Source organism: Hippopotamus amphibius, chromosome 8 (assembly GCF_030028045.1).
Source record: "Hippopotamus amphibius kiboko isolate mHipAmp2 chromosome 8, mHipAmp2.hap2, whole genome shotgun sequence".
NCBI classification, from domain to species: Eukaryota; Metazoa; Chordata; class Mammalia; order Artiodactyla; family Hippopotamidae; genus Hippopotamus; species Hippopotamus amphibius.
In genome coordinates, this window is record NC_080193.1 from 50,961,447 (window position 1) to 50,976,808 (window position 15,362).

The window sequence follows — 15,362 nt, forward strand, 5'->3', positions numbered from 1 at the left end:
AAGGAGGAGGTGAGCCTTTCCCAAACATGTTTGATCAGGGAACCCTGATTTTCCTAGAAAACTCATGAAGGTCATTTTCAGTAAGGTGGTTGGGAAACTGCTCAGAGGCCGTTACAGATCTTGCCGGGCAGTACTGCTTCTCAAGCTCATATGTGCCTATGCCCAGCCCAGCTTTTGTTACACTGCAGGTTCTGATTCAGTAGGTCCCGAGTGGGGTCTGAGAATCGGCATTTCTGACGAGCTCCCAGGGGCTGCTGCTGGCCCGTGAATTACATTTTAAGTAGCTAGGGTACAATTAGCAGAGAATGATTAAAGTTCCTCCATTACCCATAATAGCAGATTAACCTGCAGACTGTAGACCTTCCTCATGTCAGAAAGGAGAATTGCTGTTATTATCCTCCAGCCTCAATGATTATCAAACAGGACATGCTGTGAGAGCCTCTCAACAGCATTTTGCTTGTGAGCAGAAGCGAAGTAATCGTGTTTTCATCAGCACTGGGAGATCTGTACACTTACTTCCATTTTTGATACAGGGATAAGAAAATAGCCAATTCAAATGCATACATTAACCAGGAAGTGACTGCTCGAAACCAACTTTCCTTTTGTTCCAGCTAGTTCTCTGTTCCTTAATGTTTAAAATGAGTAACCGATGGCCACAGAAAAGAGAGAAGCCTTAGAAAGCCGGCCCGGCCTCTGACCCCCAGTGGCAACATCTTAAGGCAGAAAGGAAGCTTTGGGACGGATGGCACAAAAATGTCCCACAGCATACTGACCTCACTCTGCACCATACGCTGCTTTTTTACAACTCTTCCTGACAATTTAATTAAGACACAAACCTTAGAAAACTGGTGCACTGGACATTAGCAGCAAGACCCAGAACCATCTCCTTCCTATCCCCTTCTTAGGAAGCAATTCAAGGCTCGCAGTTTCTATTCAATTTGTTATAATGACAGTGTTTAATCATGGAGTCTGCTCGGCAGCCTGCTGCTGAATTGAGGTCACACATGTGACTAGTCAGGCATGGAGCACATAATCTATAACTACGATTTCGCCCCTGAATCTCTGGGGGCTGTGTCGTTAATTAACAATGCATTTATTTCAAAAATAATATGCGTTCCGGCCTTTTAAAATGTAGCTTTGGCTTGAGATGAGCAGAAGTTTGTGACGAAACATTCATCACAGTTAGTATGACTGTATGGAGGAAGAACTCAGCCATGGGAATAGCCCACTCACATTGACCCACAGATGTTTAATGAAAAGTCTTTTTTTCTCATTTCTCAGAAGTCCATGGTATAATCTCCACTTGTGGTTGCCTTCTCATCATCAAATCATAAATGGAAGTTTTCAGAAATCTAGTTCGCATGCTTATGCATGTCATAAATGCGACATGAGCTATGCAAGTTAAAAATTCTTTAGTGTTATCCGAGCTGCAATAAATATTTTTAATCTTGAGAGAACAGTGAAAAACCTTTGACCCTTAGCCTGGCCCTATCTTTAATCACGAAAGCTTGTTTCAACTGAATGTAGCGAAGAATGGTACTTCTCAGTGGGAAAGCTCCCTCCATTCCACTGTAGTTAACACACAATCTCCTGCTAATACATCAAAGCACGTTTTTTATAGTTCAACATATAAATATATTTGAATGGGATAGGAATATGTCAGAAGACATATGTTTCTGGTTAGAGGGCAAACAATGCTTCAGGCAAATTTATGTCTTGGCCTAGACTCAGAGTTAAGTTTTAAAAGATAAAATCTGAAGTCTATGTTGTATGTTTTCTCTTTATCAATTTATATATCCCTATACCTGTGCTCACCTGCTTGTTTCCTTTATAGTGTGTGTGTGTGCACTCCTTAAATAATACCAAGAGTAGATGATGTGTAATACTTGTTTTCTATTTACTTTTTGGTTGAGGACATAAAGGGATTTCATGCATCCACACTTCCATTGGGCAGAGGTCACTGACTGACCTCCTGGTGGAAACCTTTTCTGCTGCTGTCTTTCACTTTTGTCAGCAAGTGCATGATTCTGGTGAGAAAACAACCTCATTTGCAAGGTAACAGGTATCTTACCTGAGGAGGCAGGTTTGGGGAGGCGACTCTGAAGAGGTCGCATCCCTCCGGCAGTCATGATGGGGTCGGATGTGGAATGAACAATGGCATTGTCTGCAGAGCCCCGGCTGTCTGCAGAGGAAGGCACTTCTCGTTCAAGGGTCTGGGCTCTTACGGAAGAAGCTGCACAAAGGGCAGGCTGGAGGGACAGGATGGGCTCAGTGTCCTCAGGGGAGTCTGCCTGGCGGATGTAGCGTCCTGTGGAGCGATTTCCTGAGTCTGGGAGTGGGAAGGTTCCAATCCCACTGTCCAGTGTCCTCATCTGGCAGTTCGTTTCTAGACAGGGTAACAAAGTGAGGATTAGAGACGGCTCGTATAAAAGGAGAAAAGGATCATGGGCATTTGGATCTGGTCTGGAGGAAAGGGGATACCTAGAAGGAAGAAATACTATTAAGGGTGCAGTAAATTTCCAGGGAGTGGCATGAAACAGACATTTAATTGAACATGGAAATATTCCCTTAACATAATAGGAAGTAAGAAGGCTATTACTGGCAGCAAGAGTCGCATGTACATACAATGTGCATGGTTCTCTTGAGTTATAAGAGGAAAAGAAGAGTCATTAGAGGCCAAAAATTAATTTTGATCACCCTTATTTCATTTAGGAACCACATGACTTCAATCAATTAGGTGACATTTATTAACTGAAATAAGATGAGTAATGAGCACACATAACAGATTGAAGTGACATCCTAACAAAGGCAATTGTGCATCTCTTACATGAATTATCATCCACCAGCAGGTAACTAGGTTTCTGGCCTCTCCCTTTGACTGTGAGGACAAGTAATTCACATACTATAAGGGTCATCCCCAAAGGTACATCACCTTCCTTTGACACAACTGCCCTCTGATGTCTTATTGAGAAGATCATAGGGCCACTTTCTATCTTTCCATCTATCTTCATGCAATGACAAAGCTCATCAGTATCCTTTGGTGTCATTCCCAGGGACCCCACTATCCCCTAAAACAAATCAAGTTGATTTCACCATATGTGTGACATATTTTGCTAATTACATCTCATCTTCAAAACATCTTATATTCAGGAAAAATACAATATGTGAAAAAATTGTTACTTAATTCCTGAAATGTGGTGTAGTTTATCTAAGCCAATGAGACAGCTTCCAAGATCCGCTTGTCACCCAAAAGTCTCCTGTTCACATGATAATCTTAGAGTGAAACAGCCTTAGAAAAGTTTATATTAGCATCTTATCAGTCTAGGACTGGGGAAGAGACACAACTTAGCATTGCGTTAGGCATGGTGGGAAATATAATAGAACATGCCGTGATCTCTGTATCAAGAAGATCAACAGCTAACATTTCAGTGGTGCTTGCAGTCTGGTCTCTGCTAATAACTAACTGTGTGAACCTCCACATAAGATCTTTAACCCCTCAAGGTCTCATGTTCCTTATAGAGTTCCTATGAGAATAAAAATACGTTCACTGTGGAATCTCCCAAATTCAGAATGACCCCTAGCACACCATAGGACAGCTGAGTGAAGGAAATAATGAATGACGACATATACAAAATGCTAGGTATATTTATTAGATTTCAGTAGAAATCTGACAGGTAAGTAATTTATCCATAAGCACCTTTCTCACACAACCTCATTTGATGCTCAGCAGTTAGTATCTGAACTTCAGAATCTGACGATTCCCCTACCTTTCTCCTCAAAACCTCTTTGCTCTGAGTGAGTAGTAGAATTCTGGGAATTTCCTAATACTCAGGTGAAAACAAAGGGGTGGGCAGAGTTGACTTTTATAGGTTCTCGTAGGTTTAGTCCTTGATTTCAGAAGCACTAGAAAGATGAAGTCCCTACCGAATGAGAGGATTCAGTCTCCAAAGGGATATTCAGCAAGAAGATGCAGATACCCTTTGTCCAGCATGGTGTCATTTAGCTATCTCATACACCACCTGATCTCAAAGACTGGTCATGGACTCCGGGAGCCCTGAATCACATGGCCATCGTCTGAGATCTTTCCCAGAACCACAAGGGGTAAGTTTTAGTTCCATTCATTTCAGGGCCTCTTCCTGGTCAGCTTTCCTCTCAACCAGCTTTTGAGATTATTCAGCTTCTCTATTCATTTTCTCCTCAATTAAGCAGACTCTATTGCTACAAAATAGTCTTTTGGAGAAATAATCAGCTGTTTGCATGGGAAGGCATTGCCAGAAAAGACACATCATTTTTATTCAGAATTTGGTGTCCTTTCTTCATGTTAGACTAGATATATGACACTCCTCATATTCAGAGTGTAGATATGTTGTACTTGGGGCAATTCTAAATGTCTGAACTATTTCAATCTTACACAGGAGTAAGTGGATCGGAATCGACCCAGTCTTCAGGGATGGTGATCAAAGAGTCACGGGATGTAACAGCTTGTAATAGCTGAGATGTGTCAGTCCCTACATGCCCCAGGCTGCCTGCCATAATAATTTCCTCCCAGCATCTTCAAGATGCCTACCTCTGAACAAAAGAGTGTTCAGTACGGCAACATTAGGGGCTCTTTTTCTTTTGTGAAGATGGATCATCAAGTTTGGCTGCTACTAGGAGTTCATTGCTTTCTTTGTATCATCCCTTCATCTTAGCAACCTTAAAAGGTAAGAACCGTCATAGCCATTTACAAATGAGCAATCTTGGCTCAAAAAGGTAACTTGTCCAAGGCCATATGCTGTAAATAAAGAGCCTGGATTTGAATCCAGCCTTGCATAACTACAAAGGCCAAGTTCTTAGCCACCAAGCTATACAGATCCTCCCAAAAGTTCACATAAATCCAGAAGTGGGGTCTGTTCAGTTAGCAGCCACTGAGGCAGCCTTGTGAGCTGAAAGTACACAGAAGGGTCCCTGCTTCTGCAGGGAGCCCAGCTTCTCTTCTGGAACTGGTGCTGGCCCTGAATTCCAGCTGGCTCCCATGCTTCCCATTCTGAGGTTGGAGTCAATGGTTGGCATTCCCAGCATCTGCATGGTTCCTGAGAACCACAATTGCCCAATACCTCTTCCTCCAACCTCTTGGATCACATCTGTAGACTTCCATGCCAGGGTTTTTCTGGCATTTCTCTCACCTCTCTGGGCTTGGTGATAGGCATTGCCTGCAAGGGCAGTATTTTTTTGGCTTTGTCTAAGAACTCTCTCCCCTATAATGGGGACTCAAAAGGCAAAGTGGGATTCTTGGCAACCTCTTCAGTGATTTTCTGGGGAAAGGCCCCAGACACTAGAGCTCATGTATGTTGGCCTGGCCTGTAAAACCAGGCAGGAAATAGGGCAGGGAGGACTCTGGGGTAGGAAGAATGATAAAGAAGTCTAACTCTGGTGCCCTCCTGAGGAAGGACGCCAACATTTTTTGGTATCTGTCCCTTTATATTATTTTCCTTTCCCTTCTTTCCCTCCACAATATTGTCATAATCAGATTCTATAAAACAACTTCTGGTATTCCTGAATTCTCTGATTCTCTAAGAATTGTGTGCACTGACATTAAACTCAGAAATCACCTGCTATTAAAGCCATCTTTTTATTTCTAAAAATTACAGATGCCAAATGCAGTGAATTTGAAGGACTCATTTGTAAGTACCTATGAAATGAGGTGTGGACAGTCAGGAACTCAGACACCATATGCCAAGTTTCCCCCTCAAGCTAATTTCTCCTGAATGCATAAACCTTTGGAAATAGAGTTTATATTGAAAATGCTGACACCTTCTTTATGTAGTTTCTCACAGTTCATAAAAATATTGTAACCTGAAAAAGTGTTAGATATTGTACTTTTGAAGTCAGTTTTTTTTTTCCTCAGGGAATTATAAGAATGCCCAAAATAACTGAATGGCTGAGATAAGAATAAAGTTCAAAGGGACAAGCCGGCCTTGCATCCAGAATGAGTTGACTCAGTCTTGACCTCAACAAGTCTAAGTTCCTATTTGTGGCTGTGAGAATAGCTGCCAACAGGGCCTTGCTAATGAGTTCAAGGGTTGGGTTGCTAGTTGGATCAGCGGGTTTCATTCTTCCAAGGTCACCAGTGACTTCTCTGACCCTGATGACTTATCATCCCATGTGCCTTCTGTCTCTTAAGGTAAGTTCTCTCACTTATCATCGCCAACAAGCCCCAGATGTTTCAGCAGTGCTTAAACGTGACTTACAGCAGGGCTTCCCAGTCCCTTTAAAGTCTCAGCACACATAGGAAATACGTGGCTCACTGAGGAACACACCAGCTGCCCCAGGACCCCTGGCCACATGAGAGCTGAGGGCTCAGCGTCTCAGCACACCTGGGTCCGTTCAGGGAATGTCAGCATAGTAGGGAATCTCTTCCTTACAGAATGGACTCGGGACCTTCTTCTACTGTCACCTTGGATCCATTATCTCGCCTACCTCTGGCAGGAAAGGAGATGAGCAGCTTTGCAGTCTGTTAGCAGCTGATAGGAGAATTTCTAGACCCTTCTTTTTTGGAAAGGATCTTGAGAGTGCTTGGGTTAGGAATGCTGTCTGGCCTCAAAGCTTCAGTGAAGAGGGATTTATTGTGCCTGAGACGGGGGGATGAGTCAGCTGGGGGGTAGCAGCTGAGAAGGGTGACGTTTACATGGGATGGTGGCAGAGAAGACATTTTGGAGAAACGTTTCATCTAAGGGTTTTCAACTGTTAACTTAGGAGCTGCAACATGAAATCCCCACTCAGCTCATCAGCGAGCATCAGCCCTCTGCTCCTGGACCAGCTGCCCCAGCAGGTGGCTTTAGTTTCCTCGTATGAAAATTAGATTATGGAACCTCCATCACAGGGGCGCTTTGAGGACTAGAAACATAGCACATAATAAACATAGCACGATGCCTGGAACAGGTACAGAGCTATTATTCAGAAAATGGCAGCAATCCTCACAATAAGTGTTATTAGACTGCTAGCATCCTGGGGGCAGACTGGATTTTATCCATCTCCTCAAAATTCCCATATAAGCCTGTTCCTGACTCTGCACCGCATTTATTCTAGAGAATGGCAATTCTGTGCTGATAGAGCTGATGATAACGACAGACTGCAAGAGTGTCTGGCTTATTCTCCATCACCCGTGCTCAGCACAGCGCCTCACACACAGTCAGCTCACATGGGGTGTCATGAAAAAACAGGTGGGTGAAAAACAGTTCCCATCTTTAGAGAATTCTTCCTGAGATTAAATTGAATATGAATTTTTCCTTTTGAAATTCCAATCTGCTGCTTTTTGTTCTCACTTCAGCAACCAGAGAAAACAGCTGACTTCTTTTTTCCCTGTAGCTATATTTCTCATACAGCCAGACTTCATTAATTCAGATAGCCAGGGGGATACGACCATTCAGAATTACCGAATATTTTAAAGACAGATTTCTTAATATTTCCAGCCCTTAGAGTAAGGGTCAGTGACCAAGATGAAAGGCAGCGCGGGGAATGCGGCTGTGGCAACCTCCTCGGCCCCCGCCCCGGCCCCCGCCCCCCCCCCCCCCGCCTCAAAGCATCACTGCATCGGAAGGTCCCAGGTGGGGCCTCACTCCTCTGGCCCTCTTCCCAAGCTGAGTGTTGGCATCATATAAAACATCAGAACCCACAGTAGCACAACAACCAAGTTCTCACAGAGGCACGTTCCTGGGAGCCATTTGAGGTGAATAGATGAGATTACTCAGTCATTTTTCATATGTCTTTACAAAACAGTGAGGTTTTTTCTTTTAAAACAATTTGTTCTCTTAATTGGCTTCTTCTTGTATCTTCCAAACTTGTTTTACATTATTCCTTTACATTGTAACATTATCTGTAAAAATAGCTGCAAAGGGAAAAGCTTATTTTCAGCACTGTTTCAGTTAATATAAATTTCCAAGTTAGTAGAATCTGAATTAGCACTGATTTTGAGTGTTTGGGAAAGGCCACTAATATTTTTTTTCCTCAGTCTTCTCTTCTATAGCTTAAAGTATCTCAACTTTTTTCACAGATCCGATCTCACAAATCTTTAATTGCTTAAATGTGTAAACCAAAACTCTTGGTATCATTGATGTATCTGTCCAAAGATATACATAGGACAGGCTTAAACAAACACGAACCCGAGTTCAAGTTAGTCTAAATATTCAGCAGAATTAAGCGAAAAGAAAATAGGCTTCAGAGCTGGAAAGACTAGGCTTGACGACCTGCTTGGCTACCTGCTGGCTGTGTCACAAGGAGGGATTTTTTAAAACTGTCCTGACCTCATATAGTCATAGCTCATTGGTAATAAGCCTGGCATAGTGCTCCTTACAAAGTAGGTGCTCAGTAAGTTTCCAGAAGGGGTTGTCAGGGAGAGGTGAGAGCCCTTGCAGGTACTGTCATGGAACTAAAGTCAAACCAAACTTGCACCTGGGTGGTCGGCACTCCCTTGCAGCACCTGGGCACATTTCACTACACAGCCATACTGGTTATTTCCTAAGCAAGCGCCATGTGGCAACCATTTCCTTGGGGGTTAGCTGATCACACCATTAACGAACGACTATAAACATGGAACAAAGTATCATGCTTGCAAGCTGCCTTGTGTACAGAGAAGGTGGAGTCCATTTTCTCAAGAAATCCATTTTGGAATTGGCACCTGGAAAGGCTTTTTAAAAAGCTTACACAAATGATATTTACCAATTATCCTTCGTTCACAGACTTATGACATTCTCAGGGAACATTCCCAAATTAGTAAGCTATGATTTTCAGTCTATTCTACAAGGTTATACTTGCTTCTGCGCAATGATCTACCCTCTCTTATATATTCAAACAAACTACTTCAGTAATCACTGTCTTCTCCCCCTCTCCCATACTCATAAATCCTAGGAAAATGGAAAACGTTAAAACCCAAGCTCATTTTTACTTTGAGAACTTTGATCATATCTACAAAGTTTCAGCCAAACCTGAAATGAGGACCCAACACAATTCACCAGCCAGAAAGAGCAACTCATGGGTGTTTAATATTCATACCGTATTATTAATTGGCATACTTTCCTATAATGCAATTGTTCATGTAAATAAGTCTTTGTATGAGTTCTCTCCAAGTTCCTAAACATCTTCAGTTACGTGTGGCATTGGCAATAGAAACTTAAACTACAGATGGGAGAACAGATCTCTTTATTTGCACATCCTCTTCATCTGCATGGCTGAAATAAGCTTAAAAAAATCTGTCTGCTGCCAAAGCCACATCAATTAAATGTAGGTTATTCATTCTAAGTTTACCCTGTGGTTTTGGTAAAGTAGTCCAAAATGACTATATTGGCTATTTATTCACAAACATTGGGTAACTTCTGACTGTGATATTAAGATGACCTTCTGGGAAAGTAAATTCAATTTGACGGCTTCAGAATGCATGCGAATACTCAGCTTCTAAGTTCAAACTGGATTTAAGTTTTCTGAGATTTGAAAAGTATAAGGAGAATGTAAATCTGTTTTCCAACCCTTGTGTTCTCTCTGATGTAAATTTTGGGGGTCTGGTACACTGGTACATAGGGAATGAACATGAGAAAAAATGAAGGGAATTAATATGTCAAAAATTTAAAAAGAAAAAAAGCAGATCATAAAAGTCCTTTGCCAAGGTAAAGGACAAGTTATTTAAACCAATATAAAAGATGTGTCACCTAAGGCTGGGTTGGTATCCTATGAATCCAATATTCTGTCTGACAGTGGTAGCATCGCATAAAATATTATAGCAGGATGTGACTTAAGGATATAAACTGGAAAAGGTCAGGAATGTGTTCCAAATGCCCATGCAGACCATGAATTAATAGAAATCCTTCTTGAATTTGTAAAGTTATTCATCTGGCATACACTCTGAGAAAAAATTCCTTAGGTTTGCTTTTTCCTGTGACTGACACTAAGACAACCTCTTCAGAGGTTTTGGGGATGGCTCTTGGTCAAGTATTCTGAGATTATTTTATGCAACTTTCCAAATCCTTCTTGATTTTACAAATTTTTGTAATTGTCCCTAGATGCTTATCCCTCTAGACTAAAAAATCTTGAGATCTTCACATAACTTCTTCATGCCTTGCTATGCTACTATGCCTGTCTTGTAAAACAGTGGCCAGATTTGTACGTGATATTTACTGTGATATATAACAGCAGGCTAACATGATCACTACAGCTTAAAAACCAGCCTTTGCCTGACTTGGTCAGCTGGTCTAGGAACACACTTGGATCCCAGATTTCTACATCTTGTTTTAGCAGTCACCACTTTCAGGTCAAAGTCCTTGTTTATGAGAATATAACACAGATTCCTCCCAACTTCTCACAGAGTGACGATTACCACGTAACCACTTTCCTATCCATATATCAAATCTTGTCCTCCTCAGACATTTTTCTAATTGTAAAAACCCTTAATTTTGTTAGAAAAACTTTCTAGAGTGCCATAAAAATGCAGAACCACAATGATTCCAGCCCTGATCTGTGATCGTCATTTTTCTAATTGAAGAAATGCCAATATCTCTCTCTCTTTTGTTTCCTGTTATCCTTGCTCATTCTATATCCATGACAAAATTGCTCTGTCCTCAACTTTTTCCTCCCAATCTAATAATAATATAGCTGTTTCCTTTTTTTAATCCACTTTTGGGCTGGTGCTCATAAAAGGCATATTAAAGGTCTAAAACAAACGATGTTTACTGATTCTCCTTGGTTCACAGACTTATTACATTCTCAGATCACATTCCCAAATTAGTAAGTCACAATTTCCCCTTAGAGAAGATATAGCATATTTATCCTAAGAGGTCATCCTTGTATCTGTTCAATGATTCACCCTCTCTCTTAGCTTCACTCCATCTCTATCTGCCCTGCCAAGAGGAAGTGAAAAGTTGGAACAATTATCTGGTGAATCTGATAGACACAGATGGCTATTATGGGTAAATCTGTCTCTCTAAATCTCTAAAACCCCATATCAGGTTTGCTGAATTATATGGACAATGGCCTCTACTCTCCATTTTACCTGTCTGGATAACATCTGCTTTGATAAGGCAAGTGAGGGAAGGGAGGAAAGAAAATAAATTGGAGGTAAGGCGCTGCAGGAAGAGAGTCGAGAGAGCTTGACATGGCAGGAAGCATATAAGAACAGAGAAGCATGAGGACATTCAGATCTATCAATTTAGCAACAGATAAAAAATTAAAGATGTTTACAAGAGTTAAGCATCCTATGTATCACTAACTTAATTTTTTTAATTAAAATTTTACACATTCTAAAATTACAAATCATTTTAGTTTGCCTTTATTACTGTAATTATAGATATGTAATAAAAGACCCCAGAAAGATAAGAATTTAAAGCTCATAGATATTTGTCTCTATATTTATTCAATGCTAATGATTTTTCAAATTGTATGCAGAAAGGAAAAAAGCTTAAGTCTTCATACCCTGAAACTTTTTTTTTTTTTAATTCACTCTAACATGCCTTACTTGCTTGGTTCAGGATTTTAATTAATATAAGGTAATCTATTTTAAGTGGATATTCAAGGATCATTTATTCTTCTTTTATGTGACTAGTTGAAATGTGGGTGAAGAGAAGGCTGAAGTAGATATGAGCCTATCTTTCCGTTTCAGCTGCCACTCTCCACTCTCCAATATTCCATGGTTGTTTCTACAGGAAGATAATAAAGAAGTAATGAAATCCAATAGACCAAAGGATATGAATATGGGTAAAATATAGAGAGTTTTTTGCTTCTGTCCATTAAGGATTAACTGTAACAGGAACAACATACACTGTTAAGCACTGTTTTCTGGTATTGGACAATAGGCAGCATAGACCTTGATCTCCGAATTAAGGAAAACAAATGAAGCGAGCTCTATTATCTCTGCAGCCAACTGCTCAGTGATGGTTTCCAGACTGAACACTCAGAGAAGGAACATGAACAGAGTCTGGAGGGCCTGCTGAATTGCAGAGGTAGGGGTGTGTGTGTGTATTGGTGGGTGAGGGGTGGGGGGGTCCAAGACATCTAGAATTTGCAGGGCTATGTATAGGAAAGAAAAGATAATAACAGAGGTTTCCCTATAGTCTTTGGCTGTATATTAACCTGCATATACATGAGATGAAATTCATGAGGTCAGAGGAGCAATGGCTATGAGGCAGTAGGTTAAATAATTTCTTGAGCTCACATAAAGCTGAAAATAGTTTACGTTTCCACCACCCAGAGAGAATAGGCCTCCCAAAACATGGACCACATGGCAGACTCCTAAGAAGGGTCAAGCCATAGTCGTGAGGATTATACCCAAAATAAAGGTTCCCTTGAATTTGTCATAACAAAACTTAAGATGAAGCCTTGAAAAATGAAACTAATCTGCAAATAACTTAAATGCACCCCAAAGTAAAGAACAACAGTCTTTACAGGAATACAATGAGATCAAGCACTCAACAATGTAAAGTTTACAATCTCTGCATCCAATCAAAAATCACTACTAAGTATGAAAAGAAGTAGGAAAATATGATCCATATCCAAGAGGAAAATTAATCAATAGAAATAGACATAGTAATGAGAGATAATGAAATTAAACAAGAACTTAAAAAATAGTATAGATGTGATAAATACATACAAAGATATAAAGTAAAACGTGAACATAATTAGGAGATATTAAAATAATAAAAATACACAAATGGAAATTGTAGACAAGAAAAACTATATTTAAATAAACAAATACACTATACAGAATTAATAGAAGATTAGCAGAGCTATTAGATATAGCAGGAAGAAAGATCAGTGAATTTTTAAACACAACAAAATAAATTATCCAAAATAAAGCACATAGAGAAAAAAGACTTAAAGAAACAGACTATCAGTGAACTGGAAGTCAACATGAAATGGTCTAAATATGTATAATTGGAGCCCCAGAAGTAAAGAAAAGAGAGAAACGGGAAAAAATTATGTGAAGAAATAACCAAAAATGTACATATTTGATAAAAAACTATAAACTCCAAATCTAAGAGGCTCAATGAAGCTCAACCAGAACCAACATGGAGTAAAAGACACTTTGGCTCATCATAATCGAACTACTGAATATCAATGATAAAGACAAAATCTTAAAAGCAACTGAGAAAAAAGATACTTTATAGAACAAAGGTAAAACTGACAGTAGACTTCATTTCAGAAACTACATAAGCCAGAAGAAAGTGAAATAACACGCTTAAAGTCCTGGGGGGGGGGGGGGAACTGTCAAATTAATCAGCTTTTCAATTAATTTAAAAACCAAGGAAAATATATGCTTTTCCAACTAATAAAAGCTGAGAGAATTCATTGCCAGAGGATTTTTAGTGTAAGATATTGAGTTTTATAAGCAGATGAAAATTGGGTATCAGGTAGAAATCTGGATGTATACAATAGAATGAAGAGTACAAGAAATGGTAAGTATATGCTATCCAAAGTATGTTTTTCTTATTTTTTAATCTCTTTAGGAGATAATTCACTAAAGCCCATATAACAATATATTGCAAGGTTTCTAAAATTTGTAGAAGTAAAATATACCACAATAGCATAAAGGATGAGAGGGGTCATAAGAAAGTAATCTGTAATGTAGATAGATACATTACGGACAGACTGTGCTAAAGTAAAGATGTAATTAAATTATATTTAAACATTAGTTCAATCAGTAAAACAAACAAACCAACAAACCGCATTAAACCCAAAGATGTATAGCTAATAAGGTACAAATGAAGATAAAGTGGAATCATAAAAAATACTAAATTCTAAAGAAGACAGAAACAGCCCCAGAAAGCAAGAGAACCCAAGCTCCCTGGGGGCGGCTCTAGAGAGAACATTTAAAAGAAACTGTCCATGACCTGATGCATTTGATTATGTAGAAAATAATATTGAGAGTGGCCTTACAATTTTGCTGGAGAATTTGGAATTAATGATCAGTACACAGGAACCTAAGCTAATTGGGAGAAAATGTCACTATTAATGCTAGAAAAAAATCTAAGCTGTACAAAAAAGGAACTAGGACCATATTATACTCTAAGTAGTATAATTAGTTCATCAGTGAACAGTATTTACATAATAGTAAGGATATAAACAATACATATTAAGCTAACCAAAATCTTTAATACAATTTTTTTGGAAGAAATAAGGGAAGAAGAAAGAGTCAAGAATGAGAATTCATAATCTCCTATAACAGAAAGTCAAAAGATAAGTTTACATTTTCAAAAACTCAAGAAATTATAGTGTAGGTTTGTCATTTCAGAATATGGAGGTGAAAGGCCAGAAGAAATAGCTGGAAGACTAGAAAGTAGCTGTAAGCCATCAGGCCCAGGGCTGTGAGGATTGGGGCAGAGAAGCCTGTTTTTATTATAAGTCTTAGAAAATTGTTTAACTTTAAAAAAATAGATTAAAATAGAAATTAAATTACCAGCCCCCAAACAAAAACCAAAAAAACAGAAGGCAGAAAAAGAGGCAAAAATGTAGAGAACAGATGGGATAAATAAAACACATAGTAAGATGGTAGATCTAAACCCAAACATTTAGATTATATTAAATGGCCTAAATATCCCAATTAATAGGCTGAGATTGTCAGATTTGGTTTTTAAAAAATCAAGACCCAATTACATGCTGTTTATAAGAAACTGGCTTTAAATATACTCATGGATCAGAATATTCAATATTATTCAGATGTCAATTCTCTCCAAATTGATCTATAGATTCAGTGCACTCCTAATCAAAGCACTATCAGGTTTCTTCTTTTCTATAGAATTGAGAAACTGATTCTAAAATTATTTAGAAATGCAAACATTTTTTAAAAAGTAAAATAATATCAGAAGACTGACAGTACACACTACCTGAATTTTATTTGGCTACAGTAATCAAGAGAATATGGTACTGGGTAAGGATGTGCATATAGATCAGTGGAACAGAACAGATATTCTAGAAACAGACTCACAAATATATCGTCAATTGATTCCTGACAAAGATAACAAGGTAATTTAATAAGGGAAAGATAGTATATCAACAAAAGGTACTGGAAACACTGAATATTCATATGGAGAAAAATGAACCTCACCTCTTTCCTTATACTACATACAAAAGTTAATGCATAGACTGAAATGTAAGAGCAAAAACCATAAAAGTTCTAGAAGAAAACAAAGAAGAATATCTCTGTGACCCTGGACTAGGTAGCAACTTCTTAAACAGAACTCAAAAACATGAACCATAAAACAAAATTAAAAAATAAGTTAAACTTGGTCAAAATAAAAAATTTCCCCTACAAGAGTATTGTTAAGAAAATTAAAAGGCAAGCAACAGATTGGAAGAACACAGTGAAGTTATTTCTAATAAGTGATTTGGATACAGAATAAAAA

At 39.0% G+C, this 15,362-nt stretch overlaps 1 protein-coding gene across 1 annotated transcript in view; it reads right to left on the minus strand.

The window, feature by feature from the left end:
• The window catches only part of NCKAP5 (NCK associated protein 5), a 928,785-nt gene that overhangs the window by 63,276 nt on the left and 850,147 nt on the right, over nucleotides 1-15,362 (minus strand). The window contains exon 16 of the mRNA XM_057745121.1: nucleotides 2,072-2,386. Coding sequence (XP_057601104.1) covers nucleotides 2,072-2,386 — 315 coding nt within the window. The remainder of the gene's footprint in view (nucleotides 1-2,071; nucleotides 2,387-15,362) is intronic.